Below are 25,111 nucleotides of genomic sequence, written 5' to 3'. Positions count from 1 at the left end.
AGAGAGGAACCTCAAAGTGTGAATTGCCTAGGGCCACAAAACACCTAAATCAACCACTATTTATATTCAACTTTCAATAACGGGGCATTAAAATGAAATAAATAAAATAAAAGGAAAAGCATGACTTCTTAAAGTCTGAATATACTAAAATGTGCAACCTTTTTATAACCAATTAGTTTTAGAAAATAAACAAATCACATCAATGAATTTAAAAAACAAAAAAAGGACAAAAAAATCGTTGGCGAATTTTAAACCATGCCAATCAATAACGATTATTGATTGGCATACTATCTGAAAATAATAAAATCGGTCAAAGTGTTTTGAAAGGTAGATTACTGGATCTAAATCTACAAATATGGCTCTTAGTGACTTCTTAAAAATAAGCGCTTACTAAGAAAAGGCTTTCCTTAATTCTGATTAAAATTTTAATTAAAGTTTAATCGGAATATGAGCGTGTTTTCTTAAAAGTAATATCGAGGCACACAGAACCATTTTTATACTAACTTAAAATTAATGAAATTTTCAATTATGCTAATTTTATTTCTGTATAGTTTTTATTAAATAATTTAAATTAATTTTTAAAATACTTTGTGCGTATTTTATAACAATAATTTTCATTGCCTTAGTTACTGATTTATGCTCACATAATTTTGTGAGAAAATTATCAATGCTATATAACAGAAACCAATTTTTTTTTAAAAAGACAAAGAATCAAGACCAAAATGCCATGTTTTGGACTGGAAGTTCGGATAAATTTCAAATCTTTTATCAGCAGTAGTAATTCTAGAATACAAGGTTAGATTGTAAATTTAAAATTATATAGTTTTATTGCAAAACGTTAAATAAATAACTAAGCAGCTAATGAGGAAAATAAGATTTTCAACTTATAAAGAAGGAGGCAAAAATACTTACTTATTAAATCCATTACATGAACTATCAGCCATATCTGTTTTATTTTGATCTAGGAAAAATAATCATTGAATCGAATGAGTAACGTACAATAAGCTTGAATTCAAAATTAAGAAAATATTATAAGGAAATTAATGAAAACAAAGTGTGAGCTCTGTTTCAATACACTTACCTTCATGATAGTTTTCTCCGCTTGATTGCAATTGCCCAGGGTAATGGGATATGTTTCTGCTGATAAAACGTTAAAGAAATATTGACGGAATAGAAACTAAAATCTATTGAATTAGTTTGAGCATTAATTATAAGAAACTCCTATAATTTCAATGCTTATTGAAATCTATACTATCTGATGATCGATTTGCGAGTAAATTTTTCTTAGAATTCGAGGAAGAAAGGATACTTTTCGGGGCCATAATTTTCTGTTGCAACTTCTGCTCGTGCTTCTGAACGGTGAGCCAACTGTTGCACTAAGAAAGAAGAGAGGAAAAATTCATTCAATTAAAATAAGTTTAAAATAATTCGTGAAATCTTCAGATGTAAAAATGAATGATGACTGTGGGATACGAGCATTGTTAAATATAATATAACATTTACCAAAGAAAGTCGATAATAAGCAGACCTTAAAAGATTAATCAAAATATTAATCTAGTGGAAAACTATTTTAGGTAGCAAGCATGAAAATAACATATTAATTGAAAGTAAAATTAAGTAATATTGTAATAAAATAAAACTACAATTTATAAAATAAAATTTTAGTTGAAAATAAAATTGTATGCCACCACACGTTATCTCCCGAAACATTCTATACACCTTAATAAATATTAGCTCCTCTCTTTAACGCCACATGAAAACTCTAAACGAGTGCTCAGATTTTTATTATTTTAAGAATTCGAAACCAGGAAAAGACGGAAATGTGGCAAAACAAGTGGTGTTCCCCAGCTTCTTCCGATTTTCACATAAAGTGACTGACTCTCACATATGAAGGTTTTGTGCTTAGTAATATAGTGAAAAAAAAAAAAGAAAAAGAAAAGAAAGAAACTACAGAGAATAAATTTTAGATGAAATGTAACATTCCCAGTTTCCCAGTATTGATAAGACATTTACAGCCAGCTGTGTCGTCGCTTTTAGTTACTAAACCCCTCGAGATAACCAGATGGTGGATCTTTTCACCTGGTGGTCCCGCATCTGTTCATTAACAACTACAGTGAAAGACCACATGTGGAATTCCTCATCCAAGAGGTATCGATAGCACCTTCAAAGAGAAAGGGATGTCCACACATCTGGATGCTAGATGTTTCTCTTTGTGAAAGGATCTTTCCACGACCCAATGGCGCCGCTGAGAGAGCATATTGCTGAACCTCGATTAGCCGAAAGAGAGCTCAACTGACCAATGTAAATTAAGAGGCGGAGATTGTCGCCGAAATAAAGTGCGGAGTTTTTTGTGTTTTTTTATGAGAGAAGAAACGAATTGCAGACGGACTTCTGGACTACACCCACTGAGAACCAACTGAGTTTCAAGAAAGCCTTCGACTTTGACTGTTGTATCTCCTACTACAGGTGTAAATAACTATTTATTTAACCATGATTAGAACAAGTTGTTCTTTGTATATATAGGGCTTTAAAATAAAGAATTGTCTGGAAATTCTTCTTCGTTATTTGATCAGTCTAGATCAAGACATTACAGTCTTTATTTCAATCGATAGAAATCAAAATCTAATGCAAAGTTAGAATTTGGGCAGTAAAATCACATACGAAATTTCAACTAAGTTGTTGCGTTTTTGAATATACAGATCATCAGATTATCAACTCTTTGACGAATTTGATTCATGATTTCTTATGGATCCTCATTTAATGTAGCAAACTGTTCAACAAATTTTATCTATTTAGCTCGCCATTCTTTGTAGTTATCTTGTTCGCTACATGGGGGGGGGGGAGGGGGAGACCTCATGATGCTGGAAGATAATGGTAAATTTTAAATTTCTCTTTACCTTCGTTAAGGATAGGAAGCTGAATCAAATGCTCATGCAAGAGCAATTCCTTATTTGAAGTGCCTTTTATGAGAAAATAACAACTTAAGCTCCCGAAGTCTTTATCGAACCAGCAGCGAAAAGGAACATGATTCAAGAAGAGTAAATAAGTAAATTAATTAAAAACTTAAGAACTGTCAAATTGGTGCAATTTCTGAAAAAATACCAAGCAATGTGACTATTAAAACTGAATTTCGCGACTGATAGAAAATAGTTATGTTTCTTAACGACCTCAATATTTAGCTTATCACTGAGCTTGATTCAAAGTATCTTTAAGACTACCATGATTTACGAAAAATAGTTTGAGAAAAAATAATATTATTTTCGCATTGGAACCAATTGTTTCTGTTTAAACTGTATGAATTATACGTATGAAATTCTACAGATTTTTCCGTTTCGTTTTGCACGATTTAATTTTTGAAAATGAAACGTAACTTTTAATTTTTAATGTACTTCATGTTCATACATTTACAATCCTTGGCTCGCAAAAGTATGAACATTATAATGATCCAATTAGCCCCGAAATCAGAAATTCTTTTATTGCCGACCTTTAAAGTAAAATTTTAAAAAATATGCCAATAACAAAATTATATCTAGTACGCGTAAAATTTCTAATTTATAAAATTAAATCAAAATTATGAAGACTTATTTATCTGTCAACAATATATTGGAGGGATAATCATCACAAGGCTCTAAAAAAGTACTTCACTTTTCATGAAAATAAAAGAAAATATGCAATTCCACACTTTGCGTTGCTATGGAAACACCCTCCCGCAGAGACAAAAAGGAGGAAAAAAAAAAAGAAAAGAAAAGGAAAAAGAAAAGAAAAAACGGGGTGGGAAGGCACGAGAGAGAATTCGCCGCGATACTTTTCAATTGCTTATCTCTTTAAGTGACGTAATAAAGTGAGAGGGAAATATTTAAAACCCGTAATCGGCCGTTTTACGCCAGCCGTTATATTGAATTCTTCCTAATCACTGGGAGGAAGTTGGCGCCCAAATCATCTCGGGCGCGAAAAACAAGTGCTTTGTGCCATAAAAGAGCGGCGTTATAAAGGGAGTTTAGTTCCTTTTCACTTGTGTGGCACTCCCACCCAGAAATGAGAGTCAAAAGGGGTTACAATGATAGAGAACTTTTCGCTTTACAGGAAATGGGAATTGTACCTCTTTAACCCGTTTTATACTTTGAGATGTTGGATACAAAACTAGTGATCAACGCTTCTCTTCTCCGAATTTCTTTCTTTAGCACAAATAAATCAGAATAAATTGAAAAATTTTAGATGATATGTAGCAATTATACATGCTAATAGTGTGGTGATATTATAGATTCATGCGTCTCGTTTAATTTATATCACAAGAAATAGGACCTAACCATGAATGTTCAAGATGTTCGTCATATAGGCAGAGCTCTTCGGTAGGCCCCCTAAATGTTACCTCCCTTCAGTCGCATTTCTACTCCCCTACTTCCAGAACCAAATATTTTAATTTAGTTAACGTGACATACATAAAAACGTGAAATAGACATTAAATCAAATTATATAAGCATTTTTTGAATAACTGAAATAAAAAAATAAAAAAACATTCAAGTTGCTAGCCACATTCAAGAGCTGATTTCATTACTTCGCGAACAAAAAAAACAAAAACAAATCTTAGTGATTTTGAATAAAATTGTAAAAAGAAAATTTAAGAACTTTAAATTCAATATTTGTCAGGACTATCAACTTGTGCGTGATTAAAACAATGAAAGAAATCGGATCTTAGTGAGATGTAAAGGAATTTAAAAACCTGAAGGGGGGAAAATCCCAAGGAAAATATTTTGAAATTTGAAATGCCTTGTAACGAAAAAAATCACGTCACCTTGCTCTTCTCAAAAGTTGCCTCTTTTTGTTTGATAATCTGGCGTTAAATACAAATGATCTCTGGCAGATGAAAAACAAACAGTATAGGAAAGGAGTGGGGAAAAAAAGTTAGTTAAAGACCAGCAGATCTCATTGATATATATTTCAATGCACTAAAATCTTATGATTAAAAAATAAAGAGAGAGAAGATAAATATGGTAAAATGGCCACTTTTTGTAGGATCATTTTTTTTTTCAGTCACACATATCAATTTAATCGATATTTGGATGTTCATTGTAAAGTTAGTACTCGTTCAATTCTTTAACAGTTTACTATTTATAATTAATATACATCAAGACTATAACTGGATTACTATATGATTATGTTTCTACTATGAGTTATCTGCCCATCCTCCATATAGTTTATCTAGGACAGTCATGTTATGAAGTTTTGAAATGAATGCTTTTGAAATTCGCTGCTATTTGGATCTAGTTTTCTTCTGGAGTGTTTTGTTTTAGTTTAATTTGCCATGTTAATATTCCATTTTAAAACACTACTTTGGGAAATAATTTTGAATCTCGATCAAGTGATGGGCAACCTCTAAGCTAGCACTCTGCTCTCTAAATTTCAGCTCCACACCAGCGAAAGGATATTTGTTCCGACGAATTAAACCACCAGGCCCGCTAGAATACCCTGATAATTAAAATTAAATCATTTAAAAAAAAATTAAAACTGAGGCTCAAAATTGCGAATAATCTTTGTATTGTTGCGAACATCTTTCTTTCTCTTTTTTTTTAACCTTATTTTTGTTTTGTCATTTTTATTACTTAATTTATCTATTTTTGTAAGTACTGAAAAAACCTGATACATTTATTTTGAGAATTATAGTATATTTCTTATATTTTAAGAAACAATGCCCTAGAAATTTCGCTATGCAATGAATTTGGAGAATCGTTATGAAATTCTTGATGAATGTGAGAAATTAATTTTCTTCTTATAAAAATGTTTGTAATGACAAGAGCATAATTTTCAGGTATATTTTCTTTCTAATGATCCCGAACATGGCCGAAAATCATAATTTCCATATTCTCTCGACACCACTTTTTTTTTTTTTTCTTTCTTTGACCTTATTTAGAACTGCAGTCTCCATACCCTTAAATGAGAGCTAATATAGATATAATATACACATTTCGTTGTACTTACCAATGAAACTTTTCTTTCTTTGAAATTACATTACTTATGACATTTCGAAATAATCTTTAAAAAAATACAGCCAAGATTTTTTTTAAAAAATAAGATTTCACAATATTGGCTCTACTTTGGCGAACTTTTAGATCCACTTATGACTAAATAATTTCCACTACGGCAACCCTTAACCAACTTCTCGCTAACTTACCAAGAAGAAAACTCACTCTCCAATCTCCCTAACAGATAATGAAAAAAAAAAAAAAAATGCAGAGACAAGAACACTGAGAAATGCGCTCCAAAACTAAGAAAAAGGTATGCAGCAATTCGGGAGGAGCGGATCTTAAATTTTACGAAATCATTTTTACTCCCGCGCTAAGCGGGAAAGGTGAAAACTAAAACAAAAGAAAACGCTCCCTGAATTCCAGTTTAGGAATTTTTTATATTGGCCCAAGTTTAACGACTCTGCAGGAATGTAGAGTGGCCGGAGAGATGTTAAGAGGTGTTACTTTGCATCTTAAAGGACTGATGAGGGTCGAGTTGGAGTTTATGTAACGCGTGTAGGACGTTTAATTAAACCACCTTCCTTGTCGGATAAGGGGTGGAAGGGTGAACTGGACACGATCGTGAATTTATTCATGGTACTTACCCCTTTTGGATGTCGGGGAGGTGAGCAGTTAATTTAGTGTGGCGGGGAGAGGTTTTGTCTTTTGTTGTTGTATTGGTGGCAAGGGTTTTACGGACCAAAATTAAATTTCATATCGCATTGCGTTTTTCTGTTAAATGTGATTGATTTCAAGTGCAAGTGTACAAAAGTATTCTAATTCATATTTAGTGAAATTTTATTCACAGTAAACCAAACAAAATTCACATAGGTAGTCTTGTATTCTACATTCTGTCTTAACTGATGTCGGCTCGAACTAAGGGTCGCATATGGAATATTACGATTCCGACTTTTAAGAGCATATTTACTTGGTTAATTGAAGGGCATTATTATTAGGTAGATACATGACACTTAGGCAGTCTTCAGTTATGTTGCTGGAGATTTCAAGCCAATAAGGCCGCTATGGTTTCAAATGCTATTGTTACGCATTTTTTAATTATTTTTTTTATGTATGTTGTGTTTAATCAGCCAAGACTTTTTATTTCATTTTTATAAGACTGAGGTTCATTTTTATGGCGACTAAAAGGAAAAAATTGCTTAAATGAATTAACTTGAAGAACAGTCAAGTTAGGTCAGCAGGTTAAAATGGAAAAGCCAACCTTCCAGAATAGCTAAAACCATTTCGAATTCTATCTATCTATCCCGACCCAAAGACTGAATGTATTCGATTTATCTTAAGTTACATCTTATATTAAATTTGTATTCAAAAAATTCATAATGAAAAAAATTGACAGGATTTTACAAGTTTATTTAAAAAGTTAAAGGACAAAAAAAAAAAAAAAAAAAAAAAATTCAACTTTTACTTGATGTTTAAAGTGACCAGACATTCAGGATGAGCTATAACAAACTCGATTTTAATATATTTGTTCACGATTGAAGATATGTTCTAAATTTACCTCGATTTCTCTGTTTTTTTCAACTTTGACTTTTTAAAAAGGTGAATTTGATTTAATCTTTAAAAATTAGGCTCTAATCTTTCTTAATTAGTTTCTGCTTCTAATCTTTCTTAATAAATCTTTCTATTTATTATTCTAATCTTTCTTATTTAGCTTAATAACTTTTCTAATCTTCCCTAATTTTAATCTCTACACAAATAACAAAACATTGCAACAAATTGAAATAAGATATTTTAGTTAAGATAAGTCTTTACTTCAAAAGAATTGGTTTCAGTAATTCGCGTTGAAACTTAGTTAAACGTAAAGTAATTTTTAAAAAAGAGTTTCAATGGGCATGTTAGGTTCTTAATGCAATCGAATTAATCGAAATAAAAGTTTACCAACCTTCTTGATCCTGAAAATTAAAGAAGGGAAAAAAAAAAAAAAAAAAAAAAACTAGGAAAAAAATAGGAACCCCTAAGCAATTGAATACATTTTCTATTTTGATAATCCGGTCCATCGTCCCGCTTAAAATCTGCGATTCCATATCTAAGTCCTTTGGAAATTATTAAAAGCCGGATGCAACGATTTACTATCGATGCGCTGATTTAAATATTTTGTGGCCCTAGGCAGTGTACATTATGAAAATTTTATAATAAAATGAACAATTTAGTTTCATATTTTGGCACATTTTTAACATGTTAATAACAAAAAAACCTTAACATGATTCGAGACTAATTTTTATATATTTTATTAATTTTATTTATCTGCTATAACTCCAGACAGCCCGGAATCCATGTTTGTACTCAATATTATTGAAGTAAATGATTGGTTTAAATAATATTTTATTAACTAAATGAAGGTACATATGGAACTACACATGTCCTAATATTTTATCATCCACAGAATTTACACTTTTTTACTACCCTACTTATTTGGCAACGAAGAAAAATAGTCTTTTTTTTTTTTTTTTTTTTTTTACTTGACATGCTTGCAATTCCCTCCCAGCCTAGTGCTTGAAGGAAGAATTTTATGAAATGTGCTCTTCTTAAAACATAGTTCAAAATAGTTCAAAAATTCTCGTATCAAATTTCTTGTTTCTGAAAAGTGAATCAAAAAATTCGAAAGGCGGATGCGAACACTTTTCGAAAGATGAATGAGAAAGATAAAAAATTTGCCAAGACAAATTAATTTTCATTTCAGAAACTTTTTTAAGAACATGTCGAACAATCCTGTAATTGTGTTAAGTCGCATTTGATTTGCATGAATTAGTTAATAGAAAATATAACATTTCTCAAAGCTTGCATATTGGTTCATGGCAAATAGCAAAGAATGGGTTTTACATTGTTCTTTTTAGTTTGAAAATAAGTTCTGTAGTTAGAAATTCTACTATTAAGAAAAAAATTATAAATTATTATCTGTTGATTTTAATTGTGAGCCGTAAGAGGTTTCTTGCAAAAAAATACGCTTATATAATTGCTCAAGAATATAAATTCCCATTTACATATTCGATATAAAATACGCATACATATAAATCGAAACTAAAATCTAAAACATAAAGTAAAAAATACAAATAGCAGAAAAATAAAATTTTTTAATACAACAACAAATGAACCGTCAGCAACTATAGCCCTTTTCTGAGATCCAATACAAACAATCCAATCCATCTATTATTATCGAAAACACGTAAATAACCCCAAAGACCCCGATCCAACTATCCATCGCCCCCGGAAGAATTTCCGGACAACACTTGCCGGAAGCTGCACTAACCGACCATCCCACTCACTCTCAAAACGATTACGATTATGCCAAGTCTTCGCTAATTAAATCCCTTTTAACACAGGGACCAAAACCAGGGGCGAAATTAAGCCCGAAGCGGTAATTTTCTCACTTTGATTTCCAACTGGGCGATCCCCCCTCTCAACGCCACTGCCACTGTTCTGCCTGTTTGGACATAACGGAGCGCTTCAAAGGCAGACTTTGAGTGGCATCTTTTCAACGAACCATCGACTCAAATAAATTCTCATAAATTACTCGGGCAAAACGGGGCAAAAGTTGCCTGCCCGGAATGGAATGTTCAGACTCTGCTGCATCCCCCCTTCCCTTTTGTTACGCGGCTAAGACACTGGGGGCAATAAATGTTTGAGTGGGTGGTCGGGGGGCAGTGGGTATCATCCCTGGTATCACGATATTGCTGCTGCGTTGATTTGTACCTTGTCACAACCAACCGACGAGAAGGGTTGCTGGGATTTTGTGGGGATTTTTAGCCAAGTGGAGGACGGAGTGTTTTTGGGAACCGCCAACAGGACTTCTCGGAAGCGCTTTGTCTTTTGTTCATTGAAACTTTATGCAGGCATTTTTTTCCTCCTTTTATTTATGCGGAGTCTATATTTTTATGTGTCTTATATCGAACACATTTTCTTTCTGTCCCAAATTTGAAATGAAATTTGGCGCTGATAAGCGTTGAAAGTTTTAGCAAGAAATAGTTAAGAATTATTTATTCTTGGAGTTTGTTATTAAAACCGGAGAAAAAGAATATGACAATTAATTCCTTTATTTATTAATGTTTATGCTTCGTAAAAATGGAAACATTAAGACAGCTTTAAGGTTATTGATTTAAATAAAAAAAAATGTATTTTTTTGTCATATTATTATCAAATATTTCGGATAAATAATCATTCTTATTCTCAAAGTTTGTTATATATATAAAGTTTACTCAGTGTATCCACTCTAAAAGTGGAAACATATATTTGGTCATAAAGGAAATAAGAAATCTCTACGCTGGTACTAGCAATTTAAAAAGATTAATCTTAAATTTAAGAAAATGTCAGTTTTAAGAGAAGAAAACATAAAAAAGTTCTTGTTCTTCGCATTTGTTCTTAACTAATTTATACTTATTCTATTTATTTTTTAAAAAACGTATATCTATTAATATTAATTGCTAGTTAAAATAAAAAATCCAATAATTACAAATTTTGGATAAATTTTAAAAAATAATTTTCACTGAAAGATGATGCACGTGCATTTAAACGAATACCAAAATGCATAAAAATAATTGCATTTTTTTAAAAGTATTATCACACGTTTTATTTATTATTTTTTTTATTTATTGTGGAAGTATTATTGATTTCACACAGATTTCACAACCAGCCTTTAGGGGCCATGCTATTTAAATAATTTAAGCAAATATTCAATCAAGTCATTGATTAGTAGGGGGGGCTAGATTTACAGATACTATGAAGCTTAAATATATATATATATATATATATATATATATATATATATATATATATATATATATATATATATATATATATGCAATTCGTCAAAGCGAGATGGAAATGTCTGTCTACGTGTTAAAAAATAAAGCCGGTCTGATAAAAAAAATGTAGTAATTCAATAAATACCGATAAATTTATTAAGTTAGATAAGATTCTTATTCATCGAACTCAAGGAAAGAAACAATCATGAAAATACATAAGATATATCAAACTAGACACTAAATATTTTAAGCAACTAAAATTTGAGATAAAATTAAGGAAAATAGTAAAAGAAGCAACGATAGTATTTAAAGATAAGTTATTGTGTTCATGTATTAAAATGTACTGAATAATTAAAGCAAACATAAAAATGTCCAAAAAAAGAAAACTTGAGTCTAATATTAGCAAAAACGTGCGAGTGAAAGATGCGATTAAACAATAAAATAGGTTTAACAGGAATAAAGGCATTGCTATAAATTGCGTTTATTAATTTTTAAAAATTAATTGAAATCAAAGATTTAGCCGTTTAGAAATTAATGAAAATTTAATTATTGAAATTTTAAGATGATATAAAAATAAATGTTGAGCAAATATATAAAATATTAAATCTATCTAACAGAAAGTTTTTTTTTTTTTTTAACTATGCAGTTAATTCTTCTGTATATATTCTTCGATATATTCTATATCTACTATATATATATAATTGCGCCATTTTTTAAATTAATTGTTAAATGATACGAAATTTTAACAAATAAATAAAGGCGTGGAATTCAAATAAATAAACATACATTCAGTTTTGAACTCAAAATTAAAATAATTGCTTAGAAATTGTGATACTTTGTAATGTTATTGATTACAAAATATCCCAATTTATATAAGCGAATTTGAACAAGAGAGTAATATCTATTTTCAGGTCCGAAAACCCTTTGCGTCTTTGTGCATGCTCCAGTTAGCTTAACATTCAGTGAAATAGAGGTGAAGTAGAAAATAATGAATTTTTTTTAAATCAAACAATGTACTGAAACATTAGAGCTCTCGAATCAAAATATATTAGGACAATTAAAACACAAGTTAAAAATCATCACCAGAAAAAAATAACTGAAAGGAAGAAACATCTAAAAGAGAACACTAGAAAAATACTCTTTTTACTGAGAAGCCCATCACTCTCTAATCTCCCCCCCCCCAAAAAAAATGCTTACTTTGCTAAAAAAAATTTCATGAAATTTGATGTAATTAGTTGTTCAGATTGAAAAAATAGCGAAATTTATTTTAGTACATGTCTGCTTCTTCCGAAATAAAAATGCCAGTGTACTTTTCATTAAGTGCCAACTAATGAAATAAACAAATAGTACATTAAATAGTAGTTTTTAAAAGCATTTTCTACTTTGCATCAAATATATACTTATTAATCTATGAGTATGGTCCAATCTTCCTGTCGTACTATCGAATAAATTCTTGATTCTCTAGTGGCTATAACAATGTTGAGGGATCACAAGCTACCTCACTCCGACGACTGAACATACCTCCTTGCGGTATGATTGGGCCGTGGCCAGTGAATATGGCTAATGTATTAGTAGCCGGCATTAGATCTTCACCCTCAGTTTCTACTTTTGTTTTTACAACGGCAATCATTTAATCAAGCTTTCGGAGATAACTTTTTTGATGCATAAAATATGGATTTACATAATCCTCGATTGTTTTGAATTTAGATCCACACATATTTTTAGAATATATAGAATATAAAATCAATAAATAATGATTATTAAAATATTTTAAAACGATTTAAAATTTCCTTTAACATTTATTTAATTTGCATTGAATAACTATATCAGTACACCTATATCGGAAAAATTGTCAGATAGGAGAGCCATTTTCGGGGATTTGACAAAATATACATTTTAATTCTGTCAGATATTTTAATTTTATGACATAGTTGAATAGATATAAGTGAATACATTTTAGATCAGTGATATCTAGTACCTACATAAAATAAAGAATAAAAGGTTTCCTTTTTCGAATTATACGGTATTCAATAAATGATTTTCTATCTTTTGCTATAGTCGTTATATGACAATTTTAGCTGTAATATTATATTATATACGCAATTCGAATGAATCAGCAATTTGAAGAAATAAATAACTTTTCGATTTTCATGTTTAATATTATCTTTTAAACCAAAATTGCATTGTGAGATTTTTTTACATAAGTGTTTACTATTGAATTTTTTTTTTTTTTTTTTTTTTTTTCTTTTCTCTCTTTTTTGTATAGTGGCCTTTTTTAATTCCTTCTTACATTAGAAAACTCTACGAAATAGTTTGCTGAAATTTCCGAGTTAAGTTGGTTTAACTTCATCTCACCTTTATGTTTCACAATTCCTGTGATTCATTATGTGAATCAAGACATGACAATCATAACTGTACGTGTTTACTGGCGTCTGTTCTCAGGTCGCTTTTTTTCCCTACAAGATGCTTAATGGAATCCCATGCATGCGCGCAAACATAATTGACATTTATCACATGCGCATGAATTGATCCTTTTTATTGATCCATGTAGTAAAGTTTGCCATTTCATTTTTAACATGAAATGTCTATTATAAGTTGAAAAATTATTTATAAATTGTAACATTTTTTCTTTTAATTGTAACAATCATTTGATACGGAATAGATCTTCAGGTTTAGAACAACTAAAAATCTGGAATGTAGTTTGTTTCTTGTACAGTAAATATTCGCTGAGGAAGGTGTTTTCAAAACGGTAAGTAGATTTTTAACTAAAAAATAATCAACGTTTTAAAGTGTGTGCGTGTTTTCCATTAACTACAGAATATATTACTGCTCAAAAACCATTTTTGCTCCTCTTTAATGTTCAAAAAGTGATATTTTCTTTTTTTTTCTCTATTTTAATAAATTCTTTAAAAAATTATGCACATTTTACAACAATATTTTTTATTCTTTTAGTTGCTGGGTTTATACTCACCCACTTTGCTACGATAATAAATATATTTTTTGTGTGTACATTCACGATATCGCTTCTCTAACATTAAGGGAAGTAATTGAAAGAAAGAAAGACGAATTAAACCTAAAACTTTATCACGCTACAATATAAATACGGTTCATGTCATTTTTTATCTTTTTTGTCTGCTTTATAATTAATAGTTAAAAAAATTAAGCTTTAAAAGCTTTTAATTTAATTAAGTTTCAATAATTTAAATTATTTAATGAAATCAGATAAATGAAGATATTAAAGCACTGAATAAACTTATGCCTGATTTTGCAACATAACTTTTAAATAAGTCGAGAGGACATGAAAAAGCACTTAAGAGCTGGAACGTTTCTGCTATCTTTTCTGTGAATGAGCCAAATGGAGCAACTTGTCGCCAAATCCTCGGGACACAGTTTAATATCCTCTTCCCTCCGCTTGGCTAAGCTTTGTCTTTTACAGCGCCATGGATGCGCGAGAGCGAAAGAGGGGGAGAAAGAGACACCGAAAAGAGAGAGCTCGGCGCAATTTTTACAAGAGGCGAATCACGGCAGCGCATTCGTATCCGGACGTTGCACAGCGAAGCGGCAAAAATGGAAAACGTTTAGCGACGGGCCCTCGCCCGCCAAAACAAATGTGGACATTTTTCGGTTATGAAATTATTCCCCGGCATGTGGCATCGCTGTCCCCCGGAAAAGGGAGGGGGGAGGGATGAAATGAAAAGTTCCTCCTTCGGCACGAGAGTGGACGTTTAATGCAACATTTCCGTGTTTTATGGGTTAGTATTATTAACCGATAGATCTTCTGTCGGGGATATTATGGAGTATTTTCGCTGTTTGAAGAGTTATTCGGATGTGGAGTTTGCTTGCAGATTCAACGGTTGGAGATAGCAATGTCTTAGCAAGAAACAGAAGTCACAAATTAATTTGTTTCATACTTTTTAATAGATAAAAAATTTATTTCAAGGAAGCGGTTTTGGGTAAAGGGTCAAGTACTTACACAAGACATGAAATCGGAAGTTAAGTTTAATATTGCAAATAAATAATGATGGTTCAAATTTCTCGCAATACACTCGCTTCGTATTTTTTTTTTTTTAATGTTAACAAGTTTTTGCTCGAGGTAGATGTTGTAGACAACTGAGGTAATACTCTCTGGTTTGCCAACCAAGACCGGATTATCAGATATGCAAATTAACCAAATGCCTAGGAACCCTGATATGTATATTTTTTGTGGTGTATTTAGTTTCACTAATTATACACTTTATTCCTTTGTTCCATGCTGTCGAAATTATTGAAATTAAAATTAAGAAACGTTTATTATATATTGGATATTATTCTTAGGGGTTTATTGGATATTATTCTTAGGGTTGTTTCATATTTCTGAATTCGTTTACAGACCACCGCGTTCTTTTCTACTCTCTCTCTCTCTCTCTCTCTCTCTCTCTCTTTTGGAATTGGCTTACTGATTCACAAATCAACAGACAGGCAAACTACATTTGAACATTGAAAATCTATTAAAGAAGTTTTTTTTTATTTTTGAAAATTATTTTTAAATTTAAATTTTCCAATACATAGTTGCAGAAACCAAGTTTGTCTCAATTAAACTTTTTTTTTTTAATTTTCAGTTAGTCATATTGTTGTTGCCTATCCTCAAAAGATTTGGCATGTGTCAGATCTTTTGTCACTCCAGTAGGTTGTTGAGCGGCAAGAAATCTATAATAATAAGGGATTCGAATGTTAAGTCTCCCTTAGAAAGTCCGATGCAACCCAGAATATGATCCGGTGAAGCTGGATGGTCACAACATTTTTTACAAGTGGGATTAGTCAGTTACTCATAGTAAATGTCTCTTAAAAGCAGCTTAAATAAATATTAAACAAAAAACAATTCAGTATTAATGATTTAAAAACAGATAATTTAATTAAAAAGCCTGGTTTAAGAGTTTGTGGGGCGAAACCAGCCCCCGAAATTTGCGTTAAGTAAGAGTCTCTGCAATGGCTTATTAATATAAATATAATAATATTTTTAGGGTTATATATAAAGACACAAAAGAAAAAATAATTACCTGTCAACTCTAGCATGAGCATGGATTGATGACTGGATTGCGTCGAAGACTCTTCAATATGTTCTTGCTGAAATACAAAAAATGAAAATCTATGTAGACCACTAATTTGTATAACTTCATCATATTAATAAAAAAATTAATATCTTATTCCCTTTGAACAAATACACCAACATGTATGCAATGAACAAGTCCTATATTGCCAGATGCCTTTATAAAAGATTTTCAAACAGGTTCAAAGCAAATATCATTTTTTAACGCAAAATCCAATTAGCACTCAAATGAAAAGGGTGAATTTTCATTCATCCTAGCTGGAAGTAAAGTATTAGCAGTATTTTAATATTCCAAGTTCATTTCACTTGAATTTTAATTTCAAAACAAAATCGCCCTAGTGTTAGTTTCTAATAATTTCTTCTATGCTATAATATATTTATTCAAAGAACTGAAAAAAGCAGAAAACTTATTTTTCCAAGTGTTTAAAACCTGAAAATTTTATTTTGAATTTAGCACCAGGAATTGATATTTTTTATACATGAAAAATATTTGAAATTAGAAAAATGTTTTTTACATTTAGCAGTAGAAATTGAAATTTTTTCTAATTTACACGGAACCATTTAATTATTACTTAACTTACGTTAGCTTGAAAAATAATTATGTAGAGTTTATTTTTTTTAAAAAAAATAAAGTTTTGCATATGATATTTTAAAACATTTGTTGCAACTAGTAGGGTTGTTTTTTGTTTTCAGTGAATCATTTCTGTACCTCAACATTTCGTTGCTGCTTTGATAATGTAAATAAAAACGAACAATTGTTTAAACGGGAATTGAATAAACAGTTTAAAAAATAGAATTTGCTTAGTTAGTTTTTTTTTCCCTATTTATTTATTTTTTAATTTTTAATTTTTGATTTTCAAGATTTTGCATATCAAAATTATGGAATTTTGAAATTAATTTTTTTCAAATTCTTTTTTATGGAATAATTAATCAATTCAATTAAGCAACTGATAATTAATTTTTGTAAACATTAAAATAATGTTTAATGTCCAGGAATATCACATCAGAAAATAGGAAAATTAGTCTCAAAATTTCATCTTAAATCTGAAAAATATCAGAAAAATATAAAAAAGTATTATCATACTTTTGGACTACATAATTGACTGACTCGGTGATGTTTCCATGGTTGCTTGGCTTCTTCATAACATTGCCTCTTCGCTCGCGGTCCACCACCTTAAATTATAGAAAAAGAAAATATTTTCATCATTAAAATTTGCATCCATTTATATATTATTCATTTTTTAATATATAATACATTTATTTATACGATACCGACCTCCTAACCTGCTCATTCTGTTGGCTTTCACCCTTAAGTAAGTCTGCAATAAAATGAAATGTTATAATTCAATTTTCATTGATTTGTAATTTAGAACTAAAATTATCAATTAACAGAAGTGGATTAATATATTTCTATGAAGAATTAATTTCTGCTGCTTTACCTCTTTTCGAAATTCCGGGCATTTTTTCTCTACATCGTGATAAGGAGGGAGTCTCAGATCTGACATCTGAAAGAATTTTTTAACAATGATCAGCCACATGCAGAAAAATTAATCAGATTCTAACGCTAACATATAAACAATTATTTATATAATGGTACTTTAACAGTGCCATTTCTTATTAAGAAACATGTATAATATTTTGGGGAACGCATAATGATTTAACTGACTCAGTAGCGTTGGAAAGATAAATGGTTCCCTAAAACGAAAATTTTCTGTCATGGTCATCGTCCATGGTGTAACATGTTTACATCAAGCCTCGGACATGGTTTAAACTTTGCATCTAAGCATCTTGCTAAGTACTTGCATCAAACTAATCATCTTGCTGTTCCTGAAATTGCGACTGAGTGACGTGACAAGGATATATAATCCTTGCATAATTTTTTTCTTCCATAGTCGTGATGAGTGGTCTAATAGGTTTAAATGATATCAAGGGTACACAATTTTGTCACTTTGATAACGCACCAGAATTTAATAGATTTAGTGGTGTAGGGAGGATAAGTAATCCCTGGGGTACTTTATTGTTTTGTCACCTGTTCAACAGAGCACAGTGCCTAGTGAGAATAAATAAATAATTCCCTCAACGTGCCGATTTTTTCTTCCATTATTATTATCATCAATGATGAACAAATTTGAATGGCGCTGAAGCATAATATTTTCTTACCCACCCCCTTCCCGCCAATCGCCAATCTTATTTAGCTTTTACAAGTAACTGCAGCACACTAAAGCCTCGTTCCCATGACTCGTATACGCCTTACTGACTCGTATACCCGGCGCATTTTCCACTCTTTCACTCATTTGTGGTTATCCGGGGCTCTTTGATGTCTGTTCATTTTACCGACAGTTTGCGAGAAGCTTCCGATCGACGTCTGCAGGGGGGAATGGTCCTACAATGGGTCAGATGGCAAATATATAGCACCATATCCGTAAAAGCAACGGGAAATGGGAAGGGGATTTAACATTTTGTCTCCACAGCGCTCTCTTAGGATCTGTTCCCTGCTCCCCCTGTCGCTACTCCAATAAACAGACTATATTACATCTCCATTATCCTTATAGAACATTACAGGAACTCTTACTATTTTTTAAAATTATTATTTTGACATTTACAAGCCTTTATTGAATTGAAATATTTAAAGAAAAAATAATAAAGTGATGGAAGTGAGTTCGAAACAGAGAACAAGAGGTACCATGTTTGTTCGTAAGAAGTTGCAATCGCCTTTACAATTTTCTCTTTTTCATAATTTTTTCAGTTTATTAAAAATTTCTTTTTGGAAGAGTAATGTTTCAGTTTATGAAAAGAGGAAAAAAAAATTACTTATCCAACTTTTTAAAAAATTACATTTTTGATTTTCAGTATTTTAAAACCTTTATTATTAATTATAATTAAATTACATAGTTAAAAATGCGAATGTGCCGTATATTAATTATTTTTTCAGATATTCTAAAAATACATAAATAATCAACTGATATGCACGCGGGACATTTCATGTTTTACGACTTCCGAATACTTTTCAACCGAAGCATAGAATCGTAATTATTCTCTTTTTTTCTTAAGTTAGGCAGTATTGAAAATTCGAAAAATATTGGTTCATCAAATACTTCGGTTCATGATCTTCGCAATCAATCCTTCGTTTAAGCTGAACATTTTTCAATCTTTCAAAATATCTAATTATATATAATTAAGTATTAAAAATATCCTAATTAAGTTATTTCACAAAACAATAAATGTCGACTTACCTGATCGGGACTATTTTCAAGTAACCACTCCTTTTTCCTAATTAGGAAGAAATATAGATTTAAAATTTAAAGAAACAGCCCTGCGTTTATTTATTTTAAATATTATTAACTTTAACAAATAATACATAACAACTAAGCCTTAAAACAGTGGGATATAATATAATACTAATTTTAAAACATATTAATAATATGAATTAAAAAGTAGTAATGGGAATTCTTTTAATGACGATTTTAATAAACCAACAATATTCTGTATTTTGAGAGCAGAATTGTACAATAAAAATTCAAAATAAAAAGTACAACTTACATCTAACGAGATCAAAGATTTGAAAAGAAAAGAAATATTTTTTTCATTGTTTTTTCACTCAGTACAATGTACAAAAATAAATACCTCACGTCAGTGAAGAACTTCATATACAATCAGAGACAATTAAAATTCATAAGTCCCAAAACAATTGATAAATAGCAATTTTTATTTGTTTTCGAATTAACCAAAAATAATTCGAATTATAAAGAGTATTATAATGTTTATAAGTATATAGTATATTTATAAGAAATATATTATAGTATATTTATAAGAAATCCAAGATGCAGAGAAAAAAATTTCAATTAACAAACCGATTTCAATTAACCCGATTTAAAAACATTCGAATTGGCCAAGCCCCACTCTATAATGAAATTGCTCATTACATTCATATAACTTTATAGCATTCCATTACAGAATTATAACCATTTGCAAAGTACATATTTTGTGATATAATTTAATTCGCATAATTTTATAGAAAAACTCTAGTGCTGTAATTTGCCAAAATGAATTATTCCATTATAAGTAATTTGTTTTAAGAAATTGAAAAAGGTTCGTTTGAAGGAGTTCTACAAACGGACACATTTCGATTCGCAGCAGTGAACAACTTAGAATCTTTATTGCTTATTGTATAATTTTTGCTTGCAAAAGAAAATAATTTGAAGCTTTTATTGTATAATTCTAGCATCATTCTTGTTCGTACGTTTGAAATTCAATTTAATAATTCTTTTTGTTTTTATTAATTCTTATACTGTATTCTAATTTATTTCGTATCATCACGCCAGTCGATATAAGAAATATTCCTTTTATTAAAATATCTAATTTCAATTAGGTTGACAATTTTTACTTCATAAAATGTTTCTTTATTTTATTAAAACTATACAATAGATTATTTTTTAAAGTTAATAAATTCCATGCTCATAGATTGTAAAAATCTATGATTAATATAACACAGTATGGGGTAAGTTTAGTCGAAGTTTGGCAATCCATGCTTTAATTAGCTCATGATTATTAATTAGATAAAAAAAACATTAAACGTTTGTATTTAAGAGGTGTTTTTCTTTTTTTTTAAATTATAGCCAAAAGCTGAACACTAAAGCTTTTTAAATAAACAAGGCTCTTATATAAACATTGGAAAACTGTACCGTAGATGTCTGACTCGAGCTCAAAATTGCGGGCTATGTGACATTTTGTCACATGTTTAGATGGCAGCCGCTGTTACGTTTGCCATTTAGAGTCACTTTCACATGAATTCGACTCCATTTTAACAAAACCTGATCTATTAAATCTAGTATTCCGATCATTCTGATATTATTCCGGTTATTCAAAATTTACCAGAACATTCTTAATATCGGACTAGCGAAACGTATTGTATTTGATGAAATATTTTCGGAACTTTACACCGGAATAAAATAAAATATTTATGCATTTCTTTAAGTAACTCTTGTTTTAAAAATATCAAAATCCGTTAAATCAGTTGTATTTTGCTGGAATATAAAAATGTCAAAGAAAATATTACCTCATAAGATCATTAAGCCTGTCTAACTCTAAATGATAATGATCATTTAAATCTTGTAGCGATAACGTTTTACCGCAAATTGGGCACACCGGAGGTTGACTGGAATCGCAAGTCCACCTGGGTATCACTGCAAAAACGATATAAATTATGAAACGATATAAATTATGAAGAAAAAAAAACTGCACCTATGAGCGAATATTGAAAGAATAATCATTCACAATTCAAAATAAAAAAAATATCGTTTGGCACAAATATGTAAATGTCAGTATAACTAATATTTTTTTACAAAATTAATTTTTAAAAATTATTTTTATAAGTATATTTTATATTTAGTATTATTTATATTCATTTATTTATTCTTTTAAGAAACTGTATTTTAATTGGTTTTTAGTTCCAGTTGTACGGGAGCTTTCCGGATTTAAACAAATAAATATTTTCATCTTCGTATTTTCAAAATAAATAGCAGAACAACTTTTTTCCTTTTTAAATCTAGCACATTAGACTTTTCCATTCGGCAACAAAATTATTGCAAAATTAGAATTGTTCTGTTTCTAATTTTAATTACTTAAAAGTAAACGCTAACGCTTTGATTATTTTTTTTTATTCTACAGTTACTATTGTTCAAATTGAAAACATATCCCTTCTGATTGAAATATAAAAAAAAGAAAAATGTACATTTACTCAATTAATAATATTTCAATAACAAGTAACATACCTGGCTGAAGTATGAAATAAGTAAGTGATATTTAATTAATATTATTTCGAAATCAATGCATTGATTGTAAATGAATTATGTGGAAATTTCTTGCATTGCATGTTTAAATCAATCGAATAAAAAATAAGCCAGAAAATAAAATGTAATTAAAATTAAATAAATTAATAATGTAAAATATGTATGCTATATATTAATATAAATTGTATGTGTTATGAGGGGCATTGATGTGTATCTATAAAATCATGAACTTTCATATGAAATAAAAACTGCTGAAATAGTATCAGATGTCGGGCTATTAGTTCTTTGGTTCTGTCTGTTCTTTAATATCACAGGCAATCTCCTATTTCGTCGATAATATTGATTTTATTTCATTTCAAACAAACCGTTTAAATATAATTTCATGTCCATGATCCACTAAATTGTCTGACATTAAAGCCTTGCTATTTTAATTATCTTAGTTAAATTCTATTTATTATGTACGAGAATCTTTCTAAAGAAGACACGCCCATAGTATCATAGAGATAATAAAAAGGTAAATATAATTTTCCTTTGTTCTTCGACGATTTGGGGGGAAAAAACCCGCGATTAAATATTTTATTAAACAATGAAAACAGTTTGAATTTCAAGCAATTATGTAATCTGTTGTTGAAAATCGGGTGAAAAACGTTTAAAAAAATTTATTCTTAATTATTGAAACAGTGTAAATTTTATTTTTGTAGAATAATATTTTCTATAATTATTGCAGAAAAATTCCAAAACCAGTTACATTTTTAATTAACTAAGATTTTTAAAATTTATCGAAATGTTTACCAAGTTGCGATTTTTTTCAAGTAAAAAAAATCGCTCAGTGGTACACATTTCCACCCTCCAAAGCATATACGTGTCTAACAGTTTGGCCTGTCGAAAAACACACAAACATTTATTTTTATTATTAGTAGGTACATTAATATTCAATGCTTTTTCTGTTGTAAAAGATTTTGTTTCAAGAATCTGAAAAAAGTTAAAGATTTTTTTAAATCGTTTCTTCCACATTAAAGAGCAGGAATATATATATACGATTCAAAATAGCAATCAGAACATCTTTATCTTCGCGTATTTTCAATATATGCATTAATAATAATGTAAAAACAATATTTAACATTTATCTTATTTTATTTAATATAGTATGAACAATAGAATAATTGATGTTAAGTTTTACAAAAAAAAAGCAGCATTTTTAAAAAAAAGCTTAAATAGAATTATTTATACTCAAGCTATTAATATCCCTGTAAACCATGTTATTATAGGAAAAACGCCTGCGAATTAAACATTCTTGAACTCAATATCACAAAACACTGCAACTTAGATTAACCATTTTACCACAAAACGAAAGATTTTTGTCAGGAGTGGGGTTCGAACCCACGCTCTCTTTCGAGAACCAGAGCTTAAATCTGGCGCCTTAGACCGCTCGGCCATCCTGACTTGTTAAACGAGTGAACGGAAGTCGATTTATCAAGGCAATATAGTATTTAATTCACCGCCACCCCCCACGCATGCATTCGCTTCTTTCTCTGCAAATTGTGAACGTACATCTGTAATAGAATTCATTATTCTTTTTGATTGTGAAAGCTCATTCATTTACTTTGCAAATAAGAACTGGCGTTATTCCAAGCAGAAAAGATAACAGTCGGATGGATACACGTGGTGCAATCTAGCGACATTTTGTTTTAAAAAAATGTTTTTTTTAAAATCAAATAACTGGTTTTTATTTTTAATCAGTAAAATTTTAAAAGTTTTTCTTTGTTTTATCGAAATTGAAAATGATATTTTATAAACTGAACGATGCTGTCGAGTAATAAATTCTTTTCTAATATTTTTTAGTTTTTCGAATAATAATTTATTTTTTTCGAATACGCATATTTTAATAATATCTATATTGATTTTATGAAAAAAAAAGAAAGAATTTTTAAGAATATTATTATTTTTAAGAATGTTATAATAAGTTATTATATACATAATAAAAATTGAATTTTAATGTGCCCATTTCAGAATAATATAAATAAATGATTTCTAACATCATTTAACAATAATAAAAAAAAACTCCCCTCCAAGCAAATTAATAAAAAAATGAAATCTGAAAACCTGTAATATACGATACAAAGTTTTCGTAGGTAATTTAAAAAAATTTCTTAAATTACCTTTTTTAACTTGATGTTTTAAAATTCGTTTATTACAAATTTATGTGTTTAAAAAGTGACTATTTGCAGTTCTTTCTAAAATCGATCTTTTTTTTAATATTATTTTATTTATTTATTTGTTATTGCACGATTTTAAAGCATATGCGTTTTTACTATTTTTGAAATTTAATCTGAATGTTTTAGTACGTTGCATATAGTTCTTTGGGGAAATTCCTGACTTAAATGTTGGGAAGAGAAGGGGGGGGAGAGTCTGCTGAACATGTTCTCCTTTTTCCCTCCCGTCTTTCCTGAGTAGTAGGAAACGTGATACTTGGGCTATCGATAACATTATCAATTGACATTGGACAAAGAAACAATTACCTGGAGCTATTCTTTTTATCTCCTGTTCTCCACAATGTTCTTTTTTTATATTTGTATATTGTTTTATATATCTATATATCACTAGATATCAGAATACAGGGACATACTCTCATGGATTCTTCTAAGTTTGAAACTTATTTTAGTTCCGCAAATTTTGAAAAGTCTTTGGGTTTTTAATTTCATTTGATAATGGTTTAAAGCTTCATATTTATTCTAAGCTTTTGAATGCCGATGATGTTTATAACTGGCATATATTTTGGATTAAAATGCAAAGAGGGAAAATCATAACAATTGTTTTCATTTTTTTTTTTTTGTTATAAATTCTTTACTCAGTTTATTAAGATATACAAATAATTTAAGATTTGAAATAAGAAGTGAAGCTAGAATATATAGCATGTACTGGATTTGGTATCCTCAAATGGAAAGAAGAAATATAAACAATACCTTTGTCAATAATTTTGTATTATTTATACGATATATATATAATACAAGTTCGTTTTGTTACTTTTCGAACTATAACATAAAAATTGAATCAGATGGGTAAGAATAATCTCCGGTTATACGCACTTAACCTCATGGATATTCCCTCCATTCTTATTTGGTTCGAAAAGGGAAAGGAATCAGTTTATATATTAAATACCAGATATCTTACCATGAAATATTAATAAAGTATCAATATTTTAATAATGCGTATTAAGGAAAATTAATTCACTTAATTGCAATGCACATTGGGAACTTCGTTCATAGAAAACAAGATCTATTTAACTCGAAAAGTCAAATCTAGCCTCCTCCTCTAGCCAGAAGCTAAAATTAGGAAAGATTTACTTAATTCCAGTTAAACTTTTTATTATTTGTCAGAAAATCTCTATTAATTAAAATTGTCTTTTCAAAATTTTAATGGAAGTAAGAGTGGAGGATTTCCTTATATTTTTTTAATTTTCCTTTAAATCTGCCCCCC

General features: G+C 29.7%; 1 protein-coding gene and 1 non-coding gene across 2 annotated transcripts in view; both read right to left on the bottom strand.

The window, feature by feature from the left end:
* LOC129985330 (uncharacterized) overlaps nucleotides 1-25,111 on the bottom strand; it is a 70,016-nt gene that overhangs the window by 11,095 nt on the left and 33,810 nt on the right. Inside the window, exons 3-11 of the mRNA XM_056095315.1 lie at nucleotides 20,902-21,028; nucleotides 19,079-19,115; nucleotides 17,285-17,350; nucleotides 17,122-17,164; nucleotides 16,930-17,018; nucleotides 15,796-15,862; nucleotides 1,310-1,376; nucleotides 1,082-1,140; nucleotides 913-961 (exon numbers count right to left, since the gene is read on the bottom strand). Of these exons, the coding sequence (XP_055951290.1) occupies nucleotides 913-961; nucleotides 1,082-1,140; nucleotides 1,310-1,376; nucleotides 15,796-15,862; nucleotides 16,930-17,018; nucleotides 17,122-17,164; nucleotides 17,285-17,350; nucleotides 19,079-19,115; nucleotides 20,902-21,028 (604 nt within the window). The remainder of the gene's footprint in view (nucleotides 1-912; nucleotides 962-1,081; nucleotides 1,141-1,309; nucleotides 1,377-15,795; nucleotides 15,863-16,929; nucleotides 17,019-17,121; nucleotides 17,165-17,284; nucleotides 17,351-19,078; nucleotides 19,116-20,901; nucleotides 21,029-25,111) is intronic.
* On the bottom strand, nucleotides 22,994-23,077 carry Trnal-uaa (transfer RNA leucine (anticodon UAA)). The gene has a single exon. It is a non-coding gene; the product is annotated as a tRNA-Leu (tRNA).

This window comes from Argiope bruennichi, chromosome 9 (genome assembly GCF_947563725.1).
Source record: "Argiope bruennichi chromosome 9, qqArgBrue1.1, whole genome shotgun sequence".
In the NCBI taxonomy this organism is placed as follows: Eukaryota; Metazoa; Arthropoda; class Arachnida; order Araneae; family Araneidae; genus Argiope; species Argiope bruennichi.
Note: the sequence above shows the minus strand (reverse complement) of the source record. Positions and strands in the feature narration are given on the sequence as shown.